Source organism: Sitodiplosis mosellana, unplaced genomic scaffold (genome assembly GCF_009176505.1).
Source record: "Sitodiplosis mosellana isolate CC-2019 unplaced genomic scaffold, AAFC_SMos_1.0 Smas_scaffold_1, whole genome shotgun sequence".
Lineage (NCBI taxonomy): Eukaryota > Metazoa > Arthropoda > Insecta > Diptera > Cecidomyiidae > Sitodiplosis > Sitodiplosis mosellana.
Window position 1 is genome coordinate 20,474,794 of NW_022595244.1, and position 24,054 is coordinate 20,498,847.

Below are 24,054 nucleotides of genomic sequence, written 5' to 3' on the forward strand. Positions count from 1 at the left end.
GCTTAAATGTATGAGAAATAGCCATTTTCATTCAATTTACTGTTGTTGAATTTTAGCAATAATAAAACCTACAAAATGCGTCATGAATCATTTCACACTTGTTATGCGGCTTCACACTGACCGTGTATTCTGACTCAAAATCTTTTGATAATAAAGTTTTACACTAGTGAACTGAAAGTGCTCCATACATTATTCTATTTAATTTTTTTTCAATTTAATAATAAATCAAGCAAAATACTTATTAATGAGAGGAGCAAACCGCTTTCAACTTTGGCGGCAAGTTTCATGGAAAACTTGTTGGCTACAATCGTTCGAAAAGACTTCTATATTCGAATGCTCTCTAATTTGATAGTTTTTTCGGAAATGTTTTGAACTTTGTCGTTCTTACCATTAAACATCCTCCCTTTGAGTGTGCCAACCTAACAATTAAACATTGGAACTGAGCACTTTTCAAATGAAAAAGCGTGGGCTGACTACAAACTAACACCGGGAATATTTCGTTTCATTTCGATGATAACGAGACGGAGAGTTAGTGAGTTAGTGAACTGTTCAATTTTTGTTAAATTTCCCAAATGTATCATTATAAAACGTCCATTTCCGCAGCCGCTTTTTCTGTGGTAACTGCGGCTTAGTTGCAATTCCCAAACGCATTCAGTTCTCATCAACATTGAGATATTTTGTCAATTTCATTCATATATCAAGTCGTTGGCTAACGACAATCGACACTTTCGACAATTTCAGTACCATCCCCAAATATTGTGTTGTGGTCATTAATTTATTTGTTCGGAAATGGGCAACTCATCAAATGCTCTTGAAAGAAAAGCAACAACAAGAACCGAACAAATCATGTTGGCTTCCCTTGTCTTATATGGAAGAGATCGACCAGGAAAACATATGCGCAACGCGTGTGCCAACGTTTTTAAGTAACATTTGATGAGCAAATAGAGGCAATTGTGCGCATAAACACTAAATTGAATTTGATGTAATAATCGTTTATAGTAAAAAATCTTATGGTGCGATCGAAGAGTCGAGGCCAACGCTGATCGATTGCTGTTGTTATTGTTGATGATGATGTGCATTTCATCATGCGGTCACACTGAAATGCATTCGGTAGGTGAGTCGAAAATCTGTACGCTTGCCGATTGTACGGTGGTCGGGGGTAAAATTTGCTTGGTCATTTGCTTGACGTGTACAACAACACAACGAAAAAATTGAGATGTATAATTTTCGAAAGCAATTTGTGGAAGTAATCGAACCTGATAAATTGATTTAAATTGATTGTTCTCATTTTCTGGTGTTTTGTTTTGTAATTGTTCTTTGTTGTATCAAAGCCCATTGTGCATTACCTAATGACGTTGTTTCGGATGATTTTACTATATTTATTGGTCAAGGCGATTTTTGTCTTGGCTCCATATAAATTCAACCGGCAAACATATAAATTAACGATTCAACGCATGGACAGAGTATAACGGTCGACACACTCAACATTATTGGAATGCAATTTGGCGGGGCCAACAATGTTGGCCCAACATTGTTTTATTTTTCATGGGAGTGTTCTCAAAGGATAGCGCCGAACACCACACGTCTGTCTATCGAAACATTTTCCGTAATGAACATTTAAACAATGATTAAACTGCATTTTTTCGGCTCTTTTTTTATACATCAAATATGCGGTTTGGGGTTTTCGTTGCTCTAATGGAACAATTTACCATTCAATATGGTATTTTTAATGATTTTTTTTCAGTTAGAGTTCATAATAATTGCGTTTACATGAATTCAGGTGTGGTTCACAGTCCAATTTCTACTCAAGCCAGTTTCAAATGTGGACAATTTTTGTGGTCATTCCGAAAAAATGCAACATTTTTTTTTTACAAACGAGTTATGTGTTCAGTTTAACGTAGAAAAATTTAATTGCGTCGAACACAAACGATCGTTATCACTGGCAACAGACATTCGAATCAACTTTATCCAAGTTCCAATTATATTTGACGCATTCCGAATCAAACTGACAAAATTAATTTGCTAATTTTGCTTTTCGATATCTTCCTCCCTTCGCCCTTCCCTCGCATAAAATCCTTCGCAGGATTTCGTCACGAAACATTTTGTGTTCGGACAACAACTAACTAACTAACGATACCATACAAAATTACATATTGATGAACTCAACTCTCATTCACTCAATTGTGTGTAACACATTTTGGGTTCCATATCATTTTCTTGCTCGCAATTTAATTTAATGTGAATTGGATGAAATAATGTGACGAGTGGTTTCTGGTGTTTGATCCTCATGATGAATATGGTGAACGCTCATTTTGTGCGCTGGTACAGAACTAGATAATTTCCCTTAATGTGACTGTTTCACCGGTGAAACAGACTCACGTGTGTTATTGTTACATATGTTACAAAGCCGTTGCGAAACATCGTTCGAATGCAGCGGCAGGACCATTTCACCGAAAATTGATTAATAAATTAACCATGAAAATTCGACATACGCCACGACCCCTCCCGCTGTGCGGGTGTATATCGGTATCGGTACATATCATGTGTGTGCGCATCGATCACAGGCTTTTTCATTCCTCTTAACGTTCTATACGAATTCATAACATTCGAATGAATGAACTCATTCCCTATGAATTATTGAGGAACTAGGTTTTATTTACGCTCATCAGATTCGTCTCACTCGGAATTTTTATTTCAGTTCAAATCTAATCGACAATTACAAATTGCATTTTAAATAAGTTCATTTTTTTCGTATATTTTTCATTGCCCATTCATTTAGTGAGAAACCGTCGTAATTCCTTTGACCGAAAGCCACCCGGTATTGATTATAGTTTCCAGATGGAATCCAAGAATAAGTAATTATTAATATAAGTTAGATGCTAATAACATTGTCATTTGAATTGTATTTGTGCTTTCAAAAGTTGAATATTTCATTTGGAAACAAAATTAAAGAGAATTTGGGCCATTCTTGAAGAAGTAGTCCAACTTTCTTTGTAATGTCAAGTAGCTCCTCCAGAAAATTACCGTGTATGCAATAAAGGAGAGGAGTGAAAAAGAAAATGTAGGCATTCAATGCCAGAGAAATAAACATACTTGAAAAAAGAAAAAAACTATTCGTAAAACCCACAAAGCGGAGAGGTTTTTAATCGGAAATAGATGGAAATTATAGTTTCTTTCTAATTCTTTTTTTATCATATATTCAGAATCACCGTTTCCTTTGATTTTTTTTTTTCATCAAAGTTTCATTTGTTGTTTTTCCTTCTACCTGACTTAGTATTTTCCCCATTTAATTCCGTTTTAAAAATATGTTTCTTCGTACTTGAGACAGAATGTTTCTATTTCTTTTTTGTTTGCAGATTCAAATGTTTCTTTTTAGAAATTGAATCGAATATACTATGCATAAAATAGGATTTGATATGCTAAATTTCAATCTTTTTTTTTCACAAATTTAGGTAATTTTCATTCAGTTTATTCCTTTTTCCTGAACGAGAACGAAATGAGGAGGAAAATGTTACTATTGCTTCGCTGAGCGATGGGTGGCGTTTAGTCCGCCTTCTAATTCGGTACATTGGTTTCCGTTTTTCTTTTTTATATAATATATTTTCTTTTTCGGCTTTCTTTTCGGTTCCGTTTTGGGCCATAAACAACCGAATGTAATCGTGTATCTTCCATAAAATTATTGGAGCCAGAGCATACAATGGAGTGAGCATTCGGTATCTTGTTTTTTTTTCTGCAATGATACAAAATTACATTTTATACTAAACACAATAAGAACCATACACATAACCACACATAACCACACAGACACGAATTTGGATCGGTGTGTACTGTATCGAATAAACAATGCCGAAATGGCAATGTATACAACGGGAGAGCGTTTTTACGCAACCAGAATCACCCAAAAGTGGAACTCATCCGAAAAAGGCAGGAAATACGACTGCGATACCTTTTGAATTATGCTTGAGCCACATAAATATTTAATGCTATTTCGACGTATCCTCTCCGCTCGCTCTCTCTCTCTCTCTCTCTCTCTCTCTCTCTCTCTCTCTCTCTCTCTTCCTCTGCCGGTGTATGTGTGTGTGTGTGTGTCGGCCGTGCCTGGTATCGAAGCACCAAAAACCGTTACCATATGGATTTTCAAAATGTATTTCGTAACAATTGAACACGGTAACGCGTTATTTATGCGCCATAGAGTCGTTGATTATGAGGTTTATATAGCCCAAAAATACCAGGAACAAAAAAAAATATATATATTTGTGCTGTAAAAGCCCGGCGCTAGCCGGCAACTGGCGTTGAAGGCAACGGTAAGAAATAAAAATGAAAATAATCATAATAAAATATCATTAAGATAACACTCGAAATCGAGTGTGCGTCGACTCACATACATCCAGCACAGAAAGGATATACAATTCTGCAGCATTTTATTGTTTTCATTGAACAGAAAGTAGCGAGCGGCGTTAAAGAAGGAAAAAGAAATGGAAAATGTAATAAAACCTAACGAAACTACAAACTATAAATTGGATGTATTAATAAAATGTATATAGATATTTTATTTGGCCGACTAATAATGAGGATAATACAGAAAAGATAACACAAACAGCATATATGGATGGTAGTCTGTTTATTAGGCACAATTCGATTAATTGAGACCATAGCACTCACTTTGACCTCTCGTATGCACTCACACTGAATTCATTATTATAATATGACTCACAACTGATAATATCAAGGCTCAATACCTTTGACAATGAACGATATGTGACATACAATCAGCTGAAGTAGAATCTACTCTTAAATAATGTACTGTCAAAAACACAAATAATTAGGATATATACGTACATATTCGAATGGGTCATTAATTTTCGACTCTCAGAAAAAGGATGTTATGGAGTATTTAAATTAATGAAAATGAAACACTCCCAAAATCTAAGTTTATCTTAATGTGAACACACAGAAACGGCTAGAATAACTTTATTCGTAATTAAAAGTGCCTAATTTTAATCATGTTTTGCGAATATTGAAATGAAAATATCCAACAGTCGTCTTTTTTTTTGTTGGATTAAAGTTCAGGTCATTACTTTGTGTATGGAAGTGGTGTAACAATAAAAACCAACACACAATGGGCATTAGGCTCATAAATTGTGCTGAAACGTGCTTTCAGTCACCAATCCCCTTCAAGCTTCAATGTAATGGAGAGAAAAACGCTTGTGGGCTCCGACTGAATTTGGTCAATAAAAAGCCACGGAAAAAAAAATTGAATAAACCGCTATGAAACATTTTTTGGATATTTTACGATAATTTATAGCTGGGTTTATTTGTGAAAAATGAATTGTTTGGATTTCAATTGCATGTGCTCAGGATTTGTTTTGACGATTCGGCAGGGAACTGCGCGTCCCCGAAAAAAAAAACCACACATATATAGGAAATATATATGCATTTCGGTACTTAACGGCCCGGTTCCATGGAGTCTCATGCCGACAAATGCTTATTTCAATGTGTTGATGAATTTTGATAGTGGACACGAGCCGCTAAGCATTATGTTAATAAATTGTGTGGATTTTTTTTTATGTTTGGCCGACCTCATAAATTTTCGGCGTGATATCAGATTTAATATTAATTTAGAATTTTTTCTTCTGTTTCTTTTTTGTGTATGTGTGTGTGTGGTGTGTACGCGACATTTATTAATTCATTTAAATTTATTTTATTCGGTCTGTCCATGAGGTTGTCGTCGAAAAATTTCGTGAATGAAGTCAAAATACAACTAGATTTTCTTTTGGTTAATTTTTCTTTTCTTTTTTTATCGTGCGTTTCGTTTCATCTATTTCTCTTTGGTATGGTGCGACAAGTCAAAACATCTGACGAATGAAAAAAAAAAATAAAACCCAAAGCAAAGAGCGACAAAGAGGGTATATATATAACACAAGTTCGTATATGCCGCGGCCGTAAATTCTTAAATGATTTAAATGAAATGTCCAGCGATGTAGAAAGGAAAAAAATGAGTCAACGAGCATAAGCCACACATGAGAATATGAATAAAATCAACGGCAGCGGTAACATTCAACAATATGTATGACTTTATTTGGTTGGGATGTAAAAGAAAAATCGTGCTAATCAAAACGGTGGCGACAACAAACCACTATACCAACAGCGAAATTAATATGCTAAAATGCTTTTTAACTAGCTCTCATTTGAGTTTCATTTACACGGCTTTTAACATTTGGTGCGGCTGTTGTAGTGATGGTGCGGTTTTCCAAACGCTGCTTATCCACAATTTTCTTGTAGTTATAATTTTTTTTTCGCCATATGATAACAACACCTTATCTGGACGAGGAGCGATAAAGTAAGCTCAACATAATAAATAAGAACACAACAAGAAATTATGACCGAAGAAAGAAAAATACTACGAAGCGAATCATAATAATAAATTTTTCCCATTGTGTGTTTTTTTATGTAAAGAGATAAGTGGGTAGTGCACACATTTTATTAACTTTTTTTCTTTACATTTCTTTTTCTCTTTCAGGACAAATACAAACTTTCTTTGAGCAAGGAACAACACTGTTTTAGCAGTGCAAAATGCGACAACGCCACTCTTGGGCGAATCAAAGAGGATAATAAATGAAATAATAGTTAAGCGCACAGCTACATAAATCACAAAACTAATTAAATGTTTTGGGACGCGCATATTAAAAACAAGAAATAGAGTATAAAATTCCAATGGAATGGGCTCGCGTACATGAGAGACAGGGAGAGAGAGAGAGAGAGAGAGAGAGGGAGGGAGAGCAAAGAAGAAAACCGTAAGCCACCATCAGCGTCAATGCCTAGAAATGTTGTTGTAAATTCTCTATAAATAATAAAAATAACTGTATTGCGTATTATTTTCCTTCGAGTCATACTTTCTCATTAACTTCGTTCTTTAGCCCGGCCTGTATGTTTCCCTTGCGCGCTTTTTCTCCTTGTTTGCACTGGTAAATGAAACAATAAAAAGAAAACCCGCTACTGCAGATATTAAGCGAAATTTTTACTATCGCAACTATAATAATTTGTCTCCACAATTTCTTGTTGTATGTGTAATACTGCAAGATTTTTCACTGCATATTTTCAATGTGACGATGAACGGGGTATGACATCATTTCGAGAATGTCATGGGGTATCATGGTTTTGACCTTTGTGCACTGCAAATCGCTTCAAAAAATCTCATTGAAGTTGTAAATATAATTGCTTTATTGAAGTGAAATTCTTACACACCCGCACACACACGCACACAACATGAACGAACAAGAAAAAAAGTTGGTTGTGGTCATTTCTTTTACATCAATTTTAAATTGAAGTTAATATCATTGAATTCGAAGGGAGGAGGATAGAGGGATTAATGCCAAAATTCAATAATGTCGAATATTTAACATGCGTTACTGATCGTTCGTCGACTCTCGACCACATGGACACACGGCAAATGTGTGTTTTTTTTTAGGAGCCGACACAAGCAAAAACCATAAGCAAAAGTTAAATGGAACGCAGCGGAGGCCAGGTGGTTGCTGTCTCATACATAAAATATGTTGTTTGATATGTGTCTATTCGGAATTTTCATCGCAACAATGAAGCAAGAACATTGCCTTTTGTTTCACAATTATAAAACTTCAATAACAGCAAAGCGAAAAATAACGCACAGAAAGATAGAGAACGGTGAACAGAGAGGAAGAAATGAACAGGAAAAAAAAAAATTGACACAGAAATGATTAGAGGCGAAGCAGCGAAACGAGCGCAGCTCAACAACACCGAGGGTGAAACTATTGAAAATGTGATATATCTAATAAAATAAATTACACATGGAACAAAACAGTTTGCCATGGAGGTATTAGCCGTTTGCTCAGTTTTGTTATTCTTAACACCGTGCTGTTGATTTTGCCGATGCATTTGACTGCGTCAGTTGTTCCTAAAACAAAACAACAAACATCGAGCCTCCGTCTGCAATGCAAAGCGGCAAGGAGCTCGAACATACTGAAAAAAAAAAAACTAGGCAAATGCAGTTAAACCCATCAAAATGTCACATATTTTAACATTTTTTGATTAAAATGCGACTCAGCTGAAGCAAACTAGTTGGATTTAATGAAATCACACGAAGGAGAAAAAAAAAACCAAACGTGCACACACTTCCTTATGTACACCGAGCTCCGGGGCATAACTCACAGTGGAACACCGTGTTTACCAATTAAAAAATCGATACGAATGCAAACTGCGATGTATAATTTCTTTATTTTGATTTGCAAGTACAAACAGAGTTCGCTATGATTGAGCGCTGAGCAAACATCCAATTTTCGAACGTGCAATGAATGAATATCAGGCCGTGATTCATTTGCTTTTCTTCTTTTTTTTTTTGGCAAAAACAAACAGTAGTTGGGGAGGTTGAGCTCTGTCAGTTATAAAATAAGGGCAAAGTTATTGAAGTAGAGGGAAAATTGCGCATTTCCACCATTTTCATTTCATCTCTGGCCGTTGAGAGACTTGGGATGTGAAATTTATCTACTTGTGTGCTGCTCGACTTGCACGTTAACAATGGCGGCGTCGATTTATTTTGTTTGTGAATCGCCCACACATAAGTTGTGTGCTGCAAATGTGCTCCCATTTTTCGTCCAATCTATTATCGGGGAATGACAGACGAATAGCAATCGCTCTCTTGCTCTCCCGGGTGCCGTGCACACAGCAGCACCAAGGAAAGTACACACACAATGAGCACAATATCCGAAACAGACACACAAATTCGAATGCGAATGGGAACATAGCGCATATATAAGACCGTAAAAATGTGGAGTGCATCCGACGCTATTCAATATTTATTTTCGCTTTTGCCAATTGCTTTTATGCTTTTCCATTTCCCTTTGTCTATCTATCTTAGAGTATTGGTATAATGCTTATTTAACGGTGTATTCGTCTTTCGGATCCATGAATTGCTCGGGTTCATGCTTTGTCCCACTCTCTCTCTCTCCCGTTCATTCTCTTGCCCGTTCTCGTCTCCGTCTTTCGGTGCTCCGTATTTTCGGCAGTTTGTGATGAACACGCGATGGCGTCGTTAAAGATGTCTTTGCGCTTGCGTTACATAACAAGGGTGTAAACTGCTAGACAATGCCAATAAATACGAATGCTCTCCTATTCGAAATTCAATGGTGTGCTAAAGTTTCTCTACGCCAGCATCGAATTAGAGTTTTGACAAAATTCATGACCCACAGTTGTCTCTATTCCTTTAGCATTGAATTCGTAGAATGTGCAAAGTTTGCCAACGTCAATTCAGGTACTTTATTTCGTTACGAACGTAGGCATATAAATTGGAAGCATAAACAAACTTTTGTTCGGCAAATGAAAAGTTAAGAACGGGCATATATTTTCATGAAAAATCACCTTTCACTTGTGAAATGGATATATTTTCTCCATCGAAATCAATAGATGGAATGGGAATGTTCCTGTTGGCTTGGTACTTGTGCCATCGATTTTTTCGCATATTTGGAAAACCTGGTGAATGAAAGTGGCTACGAAGAAGTGATTTTCTCACACACATTCGATATTGATTAGCGTTTCATGGAATTTCCCTTCGGCTCCGTTCTGATAATATGCCTCATATCTTTAATTTATTTACTTTGGCTTTGGCATTTCTTCGAAACAGAAACGCTGAAATCCTTCCACGTCCATTCAAATATCGAGTAGAAAAACTTTCATTCGCTCCCTTTTGTTTTGGATCGCACACTTTTTCGCCGCAAACGGATTGAATTATGCTATCGAAATTCTCGATAGCAAAACACGTTTTCTTTCTCTTTCTCTTATTATGAAATACACATTCAATATTCGCTAACTTTGAATATATGTATTCCGAGTGTGTCTAGCACCAGGCAGCGCCAAAAGGCTAACATCGATTTCAAAAAGAAAAAAAAACAACAACCACAAAAAACAGTTCATAGCTTTGCCCAGTAGCCGCGGTATATATACACGTATGTTGTTTTGTGAATTTGGGGCGAGGTCAATTTATGCACATTCGTTGCTGGGCTCTTCGAAACCATACCGCGCAAACAAAATACAAAGAAAACAGAGAGCGAGAGAGAGAGAGAGAGAGAGAGAGAGAGAAAACGGAATTACCAGAGAAACAATATGTTCGATGTGTGTTCAAAATGATTTATTCGGTTGTTTACGTTAATATTGTTGAATCAAAGGATCAACGATTCGTATATATGCACGTCGACACACTGTGTCTGTGTGTTATGTCTGCTCGATTACGCGCAATTTACAATGCAAACGGGAAATATTTTCGATTTACTCTACATCAAACTATGAAAATGAATGTCGGGCCTGTTCGGTCTTTTTCTGATTAAACTCACTTTTGGCTATTTGAATATTCATTGAAATCCAACTTTCATGGAAGAAAATTACATTCGAACGAATTCCAAAAACACCGCAGCAAACATTTTGAAAAATACAATACGAAATGAAAATTGCTCTAATTTTCGGTATTTTCAAAGACAACCGATTCCGTTGTTTCATTTCACTTACCTTGAAAATAGCTTTTCGTCCTTAAATAGCTAACAGCTAACCTAAGAATACTCAGTCGGTCCAATTTACTTAAAATATTTTGCTCGAATGGCAGCAATGAAGCTAAAAGATCTAGTTCAGCGTTTAACCGTTCTCGATGCCGTTTCGATGGATTGCTTTTGGTAACACCGTCTTTTGGTGGTGGCTTAAGACTGTGAATAAAAAAAAGAAAATAAAGAAATTGTGAATGATTTGCTTCTGTTTGTATCTTCTGTACTTTTCTGGCTTCTGCAATAAACCCAACTAAACCCGAGAAAAAAATTAAGCAATAAATTCGCATCCGTTCACAGTTAAAGCAAATATTGTAAACATGTAGAATTTATGTGTATGTAAACAAAATCGATGAAAAGAGTGAGATAGACAGACAGACAGACCAAAGAAGAAAAAAATATTGGCAAGAAGAAGAGATGAAGGCACGAATACGGAGAAGTAGAAAAAAATCAACAACATTTCATCGATTCATTTAATATTTTTTTAATGAACTAAATGAAAAGCACACAAACAACACCACGGTAATACATCAACAAATGCCGGAGAACGGTAACAAAGGAAACAATATCATTGGAACGACGACGATGGCTACAAAAGCAGCAGCAACAGCCGCAGCCTAACTGATATACTGGGAGAATCGAGTATAAACTTCACATTTATTATCTGTAAATCTCTTTAATGCATTAAAATATTAAGTGGTTGGTTTGTTCATTAGTCGCGCACCGAATCATCAGCGTCTTTTGTGCACAAAATACGAAAAAAAAAAAACTCAAAAAAATCCGAACGTGAACACTGAAAGAGAAAAAACACACAGAGATTGACTTGCAGTAGGAATATGGTCAAAATGTACACCCAGTGTAATAGCAATCATAATCATAAGCCGAGAGGAAGAAAGAGAAAGAGCAAAAAGAAAACGAACGCTTGAGCGATTAGAGGCCAAGGGAGAAATATACGGTGACTAAATGAAAAATGTTTTTTTCCTCTATACTTCTTGTTCGCGGCTGCTGTCTTTCGGTATCTCGCATTTACTTTTTTTATGCGGAGAATTAAATTCCGAAAACGATATGTATTGATGTACGTTTTCGCTTATATTGCCATTGAATGTTGCATTGTGTCGTGTGTGTAAGCTTTAGCATAGCCAAAATACACACATGAATGAATAACTCTCAGTGACATCCAAAAACGACGTTGAAAACTGAAAAAAAAAATCCGTCAAAGTCATTTGTGTATATACCTCGGATCGAAGTGTTCTCTTCTATTTCACTCACAATCGTAATATATTATTATAAAAATATTATCATTTTCGTTTCCTCTACTGCATTACATTTAGTTTGTTTTTTCTTTCTTTTTCAATTGCTTCTTGATTTGTAATTTTGTTTTGCTTCACCTACAACTCCTTCAATGAAAAAAAAAGCAACTCTTTTGGAAAAAGAAGAAGAAGAAGAAGAAAAAACACGCGCGTCGAGAAACAGAGACGATTAAATTTATTTTCCCAACACCTCATTTGGTTCATTTTCGAAATGAGGAAAAAAAACGAGCCCAGACCTTAGATCGTCTTTTTTTTGTCTCTGGCAATCTGGCTGCCATGCACAGAAGCAGTACACACAAATGAAATGAAGAAAATAAAATCTTCGGTTGAAATTAAATTTCCGAATGCCGCAGTTTTTTACACACCAGGGAAAAAAGCATAAGTAAAACACTGAAAAGTTTCCAATTATTTCGTACAATTTCATATCGAACGGAAGAATCTCGGTGTTTTTTTCCTCTGCTCCGTACAATAGTTGCAGTTTGGCCAAAGCGAAATACCATAAGGTTTGTGTTGCCACAAGTTTTGAGTCATTCATTTTGGGTGCATTAATAGCATTCATTGAAAGATGCAATCACGAATCTGAAATAAAAACAGCGCAAATACAAACACACAAAAAACAGCACTGCGCGAACAGGATACATCTATGCGTCAACACAAAAACCCGAGTTGTTTTGACTACTGTTTGTTGTTTGTTTGACTAAATTCTAAAACCTACTATGAAACGAGACGAAAACGAAGAAGAGAAAACAACGAGACAATGCGACGAAATTGTCAATAATCAATTTGCTTGGCATTACATTTCATTCGAGTCATTTCGATGAGTCAGCAGCGGCTCGCAAAACCACTGAATCAATTCAAAATACTGTTTTCATCGCATCAAATTGCTGTTTCTCTCTCATTCACACGTTTGCATAAGGTGTGTGTGTCTCATTAACAACAACAATTTATCAGGTAAACAATTGTGTTGTTATTTCTGTTCGCCTGTTCATTTCGTGAACTGTCCCCTCTGTCTTGTATGTACACTTATTTTTTAGGTGTACTCTTCTGGCATCGGCACAATCTTGTTGTACTCAATCCGCTTGGTTTTGTTTATTCATTACACATTTTATCATTATTCAGTGCAGAGTTCAGTCGATGATTACTGATCAAACGGTAGCAATTAACATGAAGGTGAGAAAACGATTTTCTCAGTTATATACACTTTTTTCTCGTTGGTTTCGTTTGTCTGCGTTTTATTTTGCGTATATTGGCCGTGAAATAAGAATCAATGAAACCAGGTTGCGCGCGAAGATGGGAATTGGAATGTTAAAAAAAAAACGAAAATCACGACCAATGAGAACAGTAAAAGACATAAAACCGAGTGTATTGCGATAAGAGTTGCTGCCGTTTTTTAGAACGACAGTGAAACAGGGACAAGCAATGAAATCGAAAATACAACATCATCGTCACCGTCATGAAAATATTCTTCTCTCGCATTTTGGCCACTTACTCGCTTTCTCAGTCATCGATCGATCGATCGAAGCAACACATGAATTTCACACACAGCTTTACAGCTTTCTGAATCGTTCGAAACGTTTTGCTTCTTGGCAAAATTCAAATTGTGATTGAGATCTGAACGGTAAGCAAAGTGCAATAAGAGCTGCCGTTGAGTGTTCACATTTGGATTTGCATTGTGTGACTTGTCCACAATCGATCGCTGTACGAGCATACGACGAGAATTTACTGCGAATCACAGTTTTGCGAACAAAAGCCACAAACTGCTGAAATATTTATTGGCGGAAAAACAATTTCGATGCAGTTAATTAAATACATTTTTGTCGTTTCGGTTCGCGCATTGCTTAGCACATTTTTACCAGTCATTTTGCATTGTCACATAATGCGAAGCATAAAATGCCGATTTAATTTTTTTTAATGGGTTCGCTCGCACCCGCGCCTATGTTCCAAGAAGATTGCTCACATCGATTGCACTTACACACAAGCGGCCCGTTAATAAGACATTTATTGATTACAATTGAGTGATAGAATGCATGGAAAAAGTCAGAGTGGTTCTACAAATCGCATTTCAATTAATTCTTAATTTGTTGAAATTCGAAGAATTTCGACTTTTTCGAAATACGTTTAGAATTTTACCAATGCGACTAGCTTACTACAACGGAAGACTTTTCCTTTTCGGGTCAATTCAATTGCAATTCTTCACGAAACAAATACATAAATTACGATCTATTTGTCATGACTATCGATTTCAAACGACACTCACCGAAGCGAATCAATCAAAACAATCATTTATCTACCGGTGTGTACACTTAACACTTTCTAAATATGCATATTCAGAATGTATATCATCGCAGACCAACGAATTGGTTAAATGAGTGATTTTCGTGAAATGAATGATGCAGTGCGCATTGAAATCAAGTACGGTGTGAATATGATTAATGAATTGCGTGTGATGGCAACACGGAATCGGTCACACAAAATCCAAAGTGAGAAAGACAATTTCATGCGATATCAAAGCGTTTGTTATACTACATGGTTGATACATCAAGCCGTGTGAAACGGTAATGCTGATTACCGGGTCTTGTGTCAACGATTACGTTCATATGCGGCACTCTGTTGTTTTGCAGTGAAGCATGCTCAATACGGGCACACACATTATTTGATTGACAATTGAATTGAAGCATTTTCTTTTCCAGAACAATGATTAAATAAACATCAATTTGGTTCGGTTTGTTAAAACCATTCGCTTGCGGTTCAATCAATGATTGTTCGACCGCAAATGGAGCATATTTTCAGCAACAATAGCTCACCGCAATGCTTATTTGCAACGCCTCTCAGGCGGTTTCACCCATTCAACAACCACAACAAGCAAAAAAAAAAAGACTCAAGAAAATCATTAGCTTATGCAACGGTCATTTGCGGCCAAAATGCAGGAAAATAAACTGTCGACACATTCATCAAACACTCTCCCAGCAACACAACCGTATCACTTGTGTCGAATTGCTATTTTTAGTGGCTCATGAATTCAGCTATAAATTATGAACAAACAACCCCGAAGCCGACGTTCAGTCTTTGCTGCGTATTGTTTGACAGCATATGACATATTTTCACCTAAAATGTTTACCATCGCTTCTTTGAATACAGAGAGACAGAGAGAGGGAGAGACCCAAATGAAGAAAACGTTAACGTTTCGCATATCATCACATTGTCACAGCTTGCAGGAGGTAGAGTGGTTAATAACACTCTCATTATAAATGCATTTAATGTTTTGCATAAAAATGAATTTTAATTGAATTTTGCCTGCGATCGTTGCATTTTTGACTACTGGCGGCGGTCTCGTGCTCAACGAAAGAGAGAAAAAAAACCAGCGACTATCTCAAGAACGGATGCATTTTTTTTTTCGTACGCAAAAAATAAGACATAAATCGCTTCATCAGAACGAAATTGGCATCAGCAGTAGTGCGGCATTTTTGCTTTGGTTCGCTGTCTCTCTCAATTCAAATGGAACATCAATTGGGATCTTTAAAGGCGAAAGGTGCACATTTTGAAACTAGATCTGTTCAAAAGCAATTAACTGATATTAATATGCAAATTTATGTAAAATACAACCTGTACCTGTGAGAGAGTGATCGAATGTGTGGAAAAAGGATGCACGGAAACGAATATCAACGTAACGTGCGATTTCCATTGAGCCGAGAACCACAGACTACGTTTACCATTCCAACGAATCAATTTTATCTGGCGTTTTTAGCCTTTTTTGTCGCTCACTAGTGATCGCACCATACACAGGTTTTTTTTCCCATTCAATTTATTCACCGTATTTTTGCCATTTGCTTAAGATTTAAAATGGCATCAACAAGATGTCTTAATTATATTTATTGTAAACTTTTCAGTTTGATACGTGCGCGTGCAATAGAATGACTTTGTTGGTTTCTTTTTCACGCGCTCTCCCTCTCGATCGCACTTGGTAATATGTGTGATGTTGGCAGAATGTGTGTTTTTGATCAATTTGGCGCAACGGTCACAAGGTGATGAATTTAAATGTCTATCGATTAATGTTGAAGCTGTTTTTTATGTCCTACACATCTTTTATTTTGCATTTCTGATTCTGTTTCATTTTCGTTATTCGTCGTGCAAGCATTTTGTCCGAGACTCGTTGCTACGGTTTCGTTTTTGTGGTACTTTATTTTGCCATTATATTATCGTGATCGTTGCGCAAACTCATCAATTCCCAGTGGATCATCAATGCATGTGAATGAATGAGTTGAACAAAAATAACAACAACAGCAGCAGCAGAAGCAGCATAAGAAAAAAAAATCAGTGGATATCAAAATAAAATTGAGATTCAAAACAGAAAAGTATTTTGTTAGGTTAAACGGCAGACAAGGTGTTGTTGTACGTAAAAAGCAAATGAATGTCATTTAATTCCCCGAGAGAGCAGAGAGAAAATAACATTCTACAAACACAAACACGAGACAAATGGAAATAAATTTTCAACAAATATGCCGCCGTCGCAACCAAATGAGGTCCGATTTATGCAAGATGCACGCAGTTAAAGTGTTGAGTCCAAGTGAAACCACAATTTATGCATTAACAGCGAATTATATGATAACAAGTGGCCAAGACGGATTTAGTAAGTGAGTCTTTAAAATGTGCACATGATAGCCATAAATGATTCTGCTTAGCAGCTTCTGTTTTCTGTGTATCGTATCGAAACAGAGGAAGAAAGAATTAGGTTTCACTTTTTTTTTGTACCAATCGACGCACAGTAATCGCGAAACTTTGAATTTATCGTTAAATTCCGCCAATAAAATTGATTATAAAAAATACCTTTAAATAATTTCTTTCTTCTTCCTCTCTTTTCTTAAGTGTGCTCTCTGTCGATCGTTAAAAACTGCTTCCAAAGATACTCGCGAACGGTAATTGCATAATGAACTAAATAAACAATAGTTATTTTCTAATTAACTAAACATCGTCGAGGAATATTCATGCTGACGACCAATAAAACCTAATTCACTTCTGTCTTTGTCTTTTTTTTAAATGAAAAGTACAGACAAATAAATTGCTTATTTTAAATGTTTTTCACATTAAATATTGGGACGGTGGCGTCTGTGTGTGTGTGAACTGTGTGAAGCCCATCAATTTTTACCCCTTTTTGTTCGATCTTCAACACCCACTGAATGTGCAAGTTTGCAATTGTACGAACAATGAATTAATACGTGAGTCAATAAAACATTAATCATGTCGATTCGAACGGGTGTCGTTTCGATACCTATAATATCAATGACACCGTTCAAACGACTGACGGTCATTCGTGAAGCCGGCGCCACCTCTTCACCCATACAGTGCGCACATTGATGAGCATGACCACGAGACAGCAACTAGCTAACACACGAGTTTGTTTAGAAAACACACGAAATTTTTCTTTGCACTCTGCAAAATGCACGCCACCATTTATTCACATTTTATTGATCAAAGTGGTCATTAAATTTAATATTTACGACGCTTGCTACATAAAAGTTCAAACTCTATTAAAAAGAGCCGGCCAATGTTCTTTTCTGCTGTAGTCCATCCAATTTGTTTCGATATGTTTGTGTATAACCTGCTCAGGTCAATAATTGCATTAATTAACCAAATAGACGATTGAATCTACAAACTTCTATTTTTGTATTGACAAGACGAGAGAAAACAAGAGAAAACACGGAATAGAGACGCAAACACGACTCGATGGCTATGAAATAACGAACAATTAACTCGAGCTTTGTTACTATTCCAATGAACAGTTTTAATTGACGATAATTAATTTTAGGATTTTTTTCCTCGATAATTCAAGGGCTTCAATGAAGGTGAAAAAAAAAACTTCTGTTTTTTTTTCCTCTTCTGTGTGGTTTTTTCCACTTCTCAGATATCATTGATTAACTCCATTCTTTTTCGAATATTTAGGCTTTGTTGCTTCTCTTCAACTAGAATTCTTCAAACATCCTCACTCAAGTGGAACTAATCGGTTGAAAGGTCCGAAAGTCACACTATTCGATGTGTTAAAATGTGAAATCGAGCAGAAAATTGTAACGCCTTCCATGGCTATTATCGGTTTAAATTATTGAAATTGTGTCAAAACATCGGTAAATGTTTTTGGGTATCGAAATTCACATGTTGAATGGCTATCAGTATCAGTGGCTTACAAACGCACATTACGGTTAAAACGGCATTTTAAATCAATGAATTCGAGCCTTTCGTGATGTTGTTCCATTTGGAATGCCATAAAACTTATTCTTACGTGACACAATCAAATCATTTCATGTTCCGTTTCTCAATTTTTTTTTTTTGTGTGTTCTGTGTGCGGTGTGTTTGGTTGCTTTTTGAAATTTTCGATTTTCATTTGCACAAAATGCCGTGTGCTTTTATTTAAAATGGAAAAGGGTCAATAAATAGCACGTGCTTGATCGTGCGTCTTTCGAGTTGTCGGCACGAAAATCATTAAATCCACAAATCCTTTGCCTCGTCCGCACGGCACTGTTCAGTATAGTGTCGCAACGCACGACACATTGTGTCTTAATGAAAGCGCAATGTCAATAACCAGATTCATTATATCCTTTTAAATGTGAACGCAGGTTATTCGGGCTCGTTTACATTTTCGATATAGGATTTTCCTGTTGCTCCATCGACTCAGCGGCGGCTCGGCCACTAGCGGCTATTTTCGGAATTCCAATCAAATTCAATTTGCTCCTTCGATTTATTCTAGACATAATTTACGCGGACAACCCGTGAGATTTATTAGTTCATAGCACACACGTGTGTGCCGCCGTGTCTGTTTTTTAATGTCTTGACAAATGACGTGTTGCAAAATATACTCGATGCGGCTAAAATGGCTTTAGACATGAACACCGAATTCAACACGTTGTTGCACTTTTTACATCACAACGTCACGATCACAGTCGCGCCAGCGATTGCGATATATTGTTTTTAATACACGCTTAAAATCGCGCGCGGCCGATGACGAAACACACACACACGCTGACTGATATGTGTGCATCAACATCGCACATATGAGTGTTTCGTGATTCACATGAATTTTGATACTTGAATTTTTAATGTCATTGTCGCATCTTACGATGATTCATTTGATAACAGTTTGCCGTTATGAACAACGATCATATTTAACAAATGGGGTAGGAAAGGCAGCGATTCAACACACAATGGTTGGACCGTTCACAGAATATTCGCCTTTAGTTTGAAGGAAACCAAAACAACCATCGACGACGACACGATACATAAGGAACCGATACCTTTCTACTGCATTTCCACACTCATTTGATTATTCTTTGTATAAATTACGGCTCAAACACAAAATTACTAAACGCAAAATAGCGTGCAAGTGAACTTTTCAGTTCACTGGGTCAGGTTTTTTTTTCTTGTTGCTGTTCATTCTGAATGATTGTTGTTTGACGCCATACATGTGGCGATGTATGTGTAGATGTTATTGTTTTTATTGTGAAAATGTGGTGTGCCTCTGGCTATTCCGATTCGAACGGCAACAATATTATTGAACGCATGCAAAAGTTCAGTGTTAGTGATTTCAGCGTCATCGTTGTTGTTGCTGTTGTTGTTGTGTTTGATTCTTCCTTGCTAATGGCAATCAAAAATTTCGTTTTCTCATACGAATATTCTCTTGTTTTGGTTTTGGCATTTAGCGGCCTGTATTTTCATTGACTGGTGTGCAAGTACTTTGCTCGGCGCGACACAGTCTCGTGATGTAAGGTGCTAAAAGTTGTGTTGCTTAGTTTTTGTTTCGGTTAATTTTGTATATGACGTGGGATCATTGATTACGGCACGATCCCGTTAAACGGCTTGATGTTGGTATGTCGTGCTAACCAACTATGCCGTTTAATTAAATTTAAATGATAAATTCATGGATTACTCCTAAATATCTTAATCTTTTGTTTGGTTCTTTGTTGTTATTTTTTCAACTTCTTTTCATTTTCGATATGTCATTTTGACCGGCGAAACACACATTCGAAGACTTTTACAACAATAAATGCTTCGTTCAAGTATTTGATTTCTACTCAAAAACTTTGTGGAAATATTCAATTCAAGCCGAATTCTTTCCTGTCAAACATTGTGCATTTTTCATTTCAATTAACCATTAGAGTGGTCCAAAAGGTATATGCTCCCAATAGCTAAACATTAAATTGGGCACAAAACTAGCTGATTCCCATATTCAGATAAAAAAAAAAGTTAAAATCTAGTGGTCGATACAGCCGTAAACACTACTAGAAAATTTTAGTTCTGAGATTATTCGATTTTTGTCATCAGCATAGTCAATCTTAAAAAAATGTGTAGCGCTGAGTTCAAATTTGGTGTTAAATATACACTTGGAACCATGTATTATTGCGATATGGCTGAATTTGTTTAAAAAAAAACCTGTTTTACTAAAACTTTTTTAAAAAGCAACATTAGCTAATTTTTGACAACGGATTCGTGTTTAGCGTCCCAAAAAACTCTAAAAATGATATGTCACCAGATTCGATTTGAATAACCTATTGGTTTTCTATCAATATATATGTTGAAAAATAGGTCAAAAACAGCCATTTTAAGTACAGCTCTATCAACCACTACATTTTAACATTTTTTTGATCTGAATATGGGAATCAGCTAGTTTTGAGCCCAATTTAATGTTTAGCTATTGGGAGCATATAACTTACCATGATAAATGAGTTTGAACCACCCTATTAACCATATTTCATTCGAAATGAACAATAAAACCGATGACCAAGAAGACCATTCGCTCTCCGTTTGATTGGTATTATCTGGACCCCGTTCTGTATGTTATACTTCAGTTCATTGTGAGCAACGGGTAGAAGAGCGTGCCATATGGTTCAACACAATCCGTTTCCATTAATGCATTAATGGAAACGGTTTGTTTGAAGTCCGTTTTCAAAATTTTGCTCGTTTTTGCTGCATATAGTAGCTCAAGGTCCGTTCAATCCTTATCAAGCGATCAACTTAAAAATGATTGAGAAATATTATGCCCATCATCTGTGTATTTTGACAACAGAAAAATGCACACACCAATTCAACCGCTATATCCGCATTAATTTGCTACGTTGTTCTGTGGAATTGTTGCTGTTGTCGCTCTTAAAATTCACATCTGATCATGGATTATGCAGCATAGAACAAGGTGACAACGACACAACACAAATATGCGCGCACTGAAGTGTGTTTATCGTGGAAAAAAGTAAAGAAAAAACGGCAATCGGCGGCATTCATTAAACCCGATGCTTACTGACCATGAGCTCAAGAGCCAGCTGACACATTTTTACGTTTTTGTCGTTGTTGTTCGCGTCAGGCAGTGGCGGACGTTGTCGCTGTACAATGACCGTTTGTCACAACTATTTGATGTTATGTATATGATTAAATTCATTTTCGTATAATTTATTTTGTGACTTTGTTATTAAGTTCCTTATGCAATAATAAAAATAATCGCGCAAGATGCACGACCGATTCGAATGGAAAGCATCCAAATCAGTTGCATTATTTATAGCCCTGATCGTAATGCAATGTGCAGCAACAAAAAATACAGCTACGACAACCAAATTAAAGCAATTTCCCAAAAGTGGATCAATTTTTGGTGTCTTAAAACGAAGAATGACCACGAAAATTGACAGCAATAATCGATATTAGCGATCAGTGTTGCAGAACTCGAATAGAAAGGGGAAAGTGCGAATAAAAGTGAAATTCGACATTGCAACAACGCCAAACTATCAAATTAACTGCACACACACACACACACACACACACACCAGAAAAGCAGATAAGAATTTAATAATAATTCTCTAGCTTTTTTGTTCATTCCATTTTTTTTCTTCATTCCAATGTGTTTATAATTTAAATAATATTCGCAGTATGAAGTTGTGACAGAGTTTTTTGTGTACATAATTATGTACAATTGTACGTCGTTCTTATGAAATGCTCATTTTTCTTGTATTCTCTTTCGTTTTACTACAGAGCGACAAAGTCAAATTATAGCGTTTGTGAGCATTGTTTACGTTTTTCTTTTCTTCTTCTTTTCCTGTTCCATGATGAATACTACACATATGAATTCACCTGCTCAATTCTCTGTTCGCCCGTTTTACTACGGCAGTGCCGTCGCATTTTTGCTCGATAAATATTCGGCGTGTCTGTTTATTTCGATTGGTTTCTTAATTTATTTACACGCTGTAGCACGAGTTCAGTCGCTCTGTCCATGTACATTGTTCACACACACACACATGCACAACACACCGAGACTGACTGACTGGGTTGCCGGCTAAATTGAACCAATTGCCAAGTAAATTGCATAAAGCGCATTGATAATGAATTCACAGAGACAATGTTGCGTGTGTGTGTTTTTTTTTCTTCTGTCGTTCTTTGCCGTAGTGATGAGTGAAGCCAAATGAAAAATTGAACAATTCAAAAAGTTAATGGCATGTCACACACAATATCGCTATTTACGGTGTATATAAATCATCAATATTCATTCACATGTTCGATTAAATTCAGAAAATATGATTATATGGAATTATTTACACTTTTTCGCCTAAGTGTTTGCAACTGTGCGCGTAGCTTGACTAGAGCACCAACAAGACAAGACAACAGAGTGAATATAACAAAAGGACAGGTAAAAGAAACAGCAACAACGCCGAACAATACAAATGAATATGGATTATGCTCGAGCCAAATTATTTACAATTCACACAGTTGAATCAGAAGTCGGTTCTGATCGCAATCCACGTTTTGTGTGTATGTGTGTCGATGTGTATTATGTGTTTGAGAAAGCGCGTGGAACGTGACAACCATAATAATAGGTCTTGTATAGATAAGTCATATTATTTAAGGTATTGCAGAATGTGAGCACATGGAGGTAACGGTGTGTTACTTTTGTTTTACATCGGCCACAACATTGAAAACTGAACTCGCATTTGTGCGCAAAAATTACAATGTGCGTTGTTTTTGCTGCTGCAGTTTCCCATTCGAAGAACCACACTCACGGCCGATGTTATGTCGATACTTATGGTCTTTGCGTTTCGGCATATGCACCGGGCACATACATGCTCACACCAATGCCATGAATCATAATATCGGCGAAAGAGGAAAACACGTCAAATTGAAGCGATGATGAAAATAAAAGTTTTGCCTGATGCAAATAAATTTGAAGAAGATTTTGCGAGATAGTAATTCGTCAAAATTATTTTGACTCACTCAAATGTTTTCATTCAAATCCAAATTGCAAACTAAAACAATATTCTACGATCGAAAAGAAGGTTAAATTGTTCGTCATGTGTCGGGGGCATCAAATTTTGTATGCAAATGGCATTGTTGAAAAATCCGTTGAATTTTGAGGTAAAATCGTGGGTTTTTGTATTTCCTTGCTCCATTGTGTCTGTTTGTGACGTGTTTCTACTAATAGCGATCCACCAGCTTTATCATTATTTGTTCTGTACGTATGTTTTCTCCTTGAGATCTTCTCTCTCTCTCTCAGTATCTGCTAATTTTTGTTTCAGAAAACTACTTGATATTTAACAATTAGGCAAAACTAAAATGGTAGTGAGCGAAAATGTAAGCAATTTTAGTTTTGCTCAATTTCGTACCGCGAGACTCGATTGTACAGGGCGCCCGTTTCCACAGAATCTTTTGTGTGACACAATGATTATACGAACGAATCGGAAATTAGCCACAACCACTTTAGGTTTCGCTGTTTTCTTCTTTTAATTGCTATCTATTCATTCATTGTTTCGTATTGTGCTGTTCACTCCATTCCCCTTTGTCCAATTGACTCCAATATGCATTCTGTTGTTGTTTTTTTTCTCTACCTCCTCCGCGACCACTCATAATTACTGGATATTAAAATTTTATGCTGTGCATATTTGTTTTTCCACCTAAGTAAAGTTTTTCTTCGTCGTGTATACATTTTTGTTTCGTTTCTCATCTTTCGAATTTTAATTGCGATTGAAAACAATACAACACAATTGAACGAAAAAAACATCATCATATGAAAATGAAGAGATAGAACGAAAGAAAAAAACATATGTGAATTCCAAACGAATCGACCATCGTACTAATTTGTCGCATCGGAATAACAATACATGGTCTGATAATAGTGGTTTAGCTATGGGTCAGCAGACGCGGTCACCATATGTACAGCTAACGCGGTT

The 24,054-nt window shown here is 36.3% G+C and overlaps 1 protein-coding gene across 5 annotated transcripts in view; it reads right to left on the reverse strand.

The window, feature by feature from the left end:
• The window catches only part of LOC129566496 (aryl hydrocarbon receptor protein 1), a 60,264-nt gene that overhangs the window by 15,730 nt on the left and 20,480 nt on the right, over positions 1-24,054 (reverse strand). For all 5 annotated transcript variants that reach the window (XM_055442533.1, XM_055442551.1, XM_055442525.1 and 2 more), the window contains one exon: positions 10,531-10,721. In XM_055442533.1, coding sequence (XP_055298508.1) covers positions 10,531-10,721 — 191 coding nt within the window. The remainder of the gene's footprint in view (positions 1-10,530; positions 10,722-24,054) is intronic.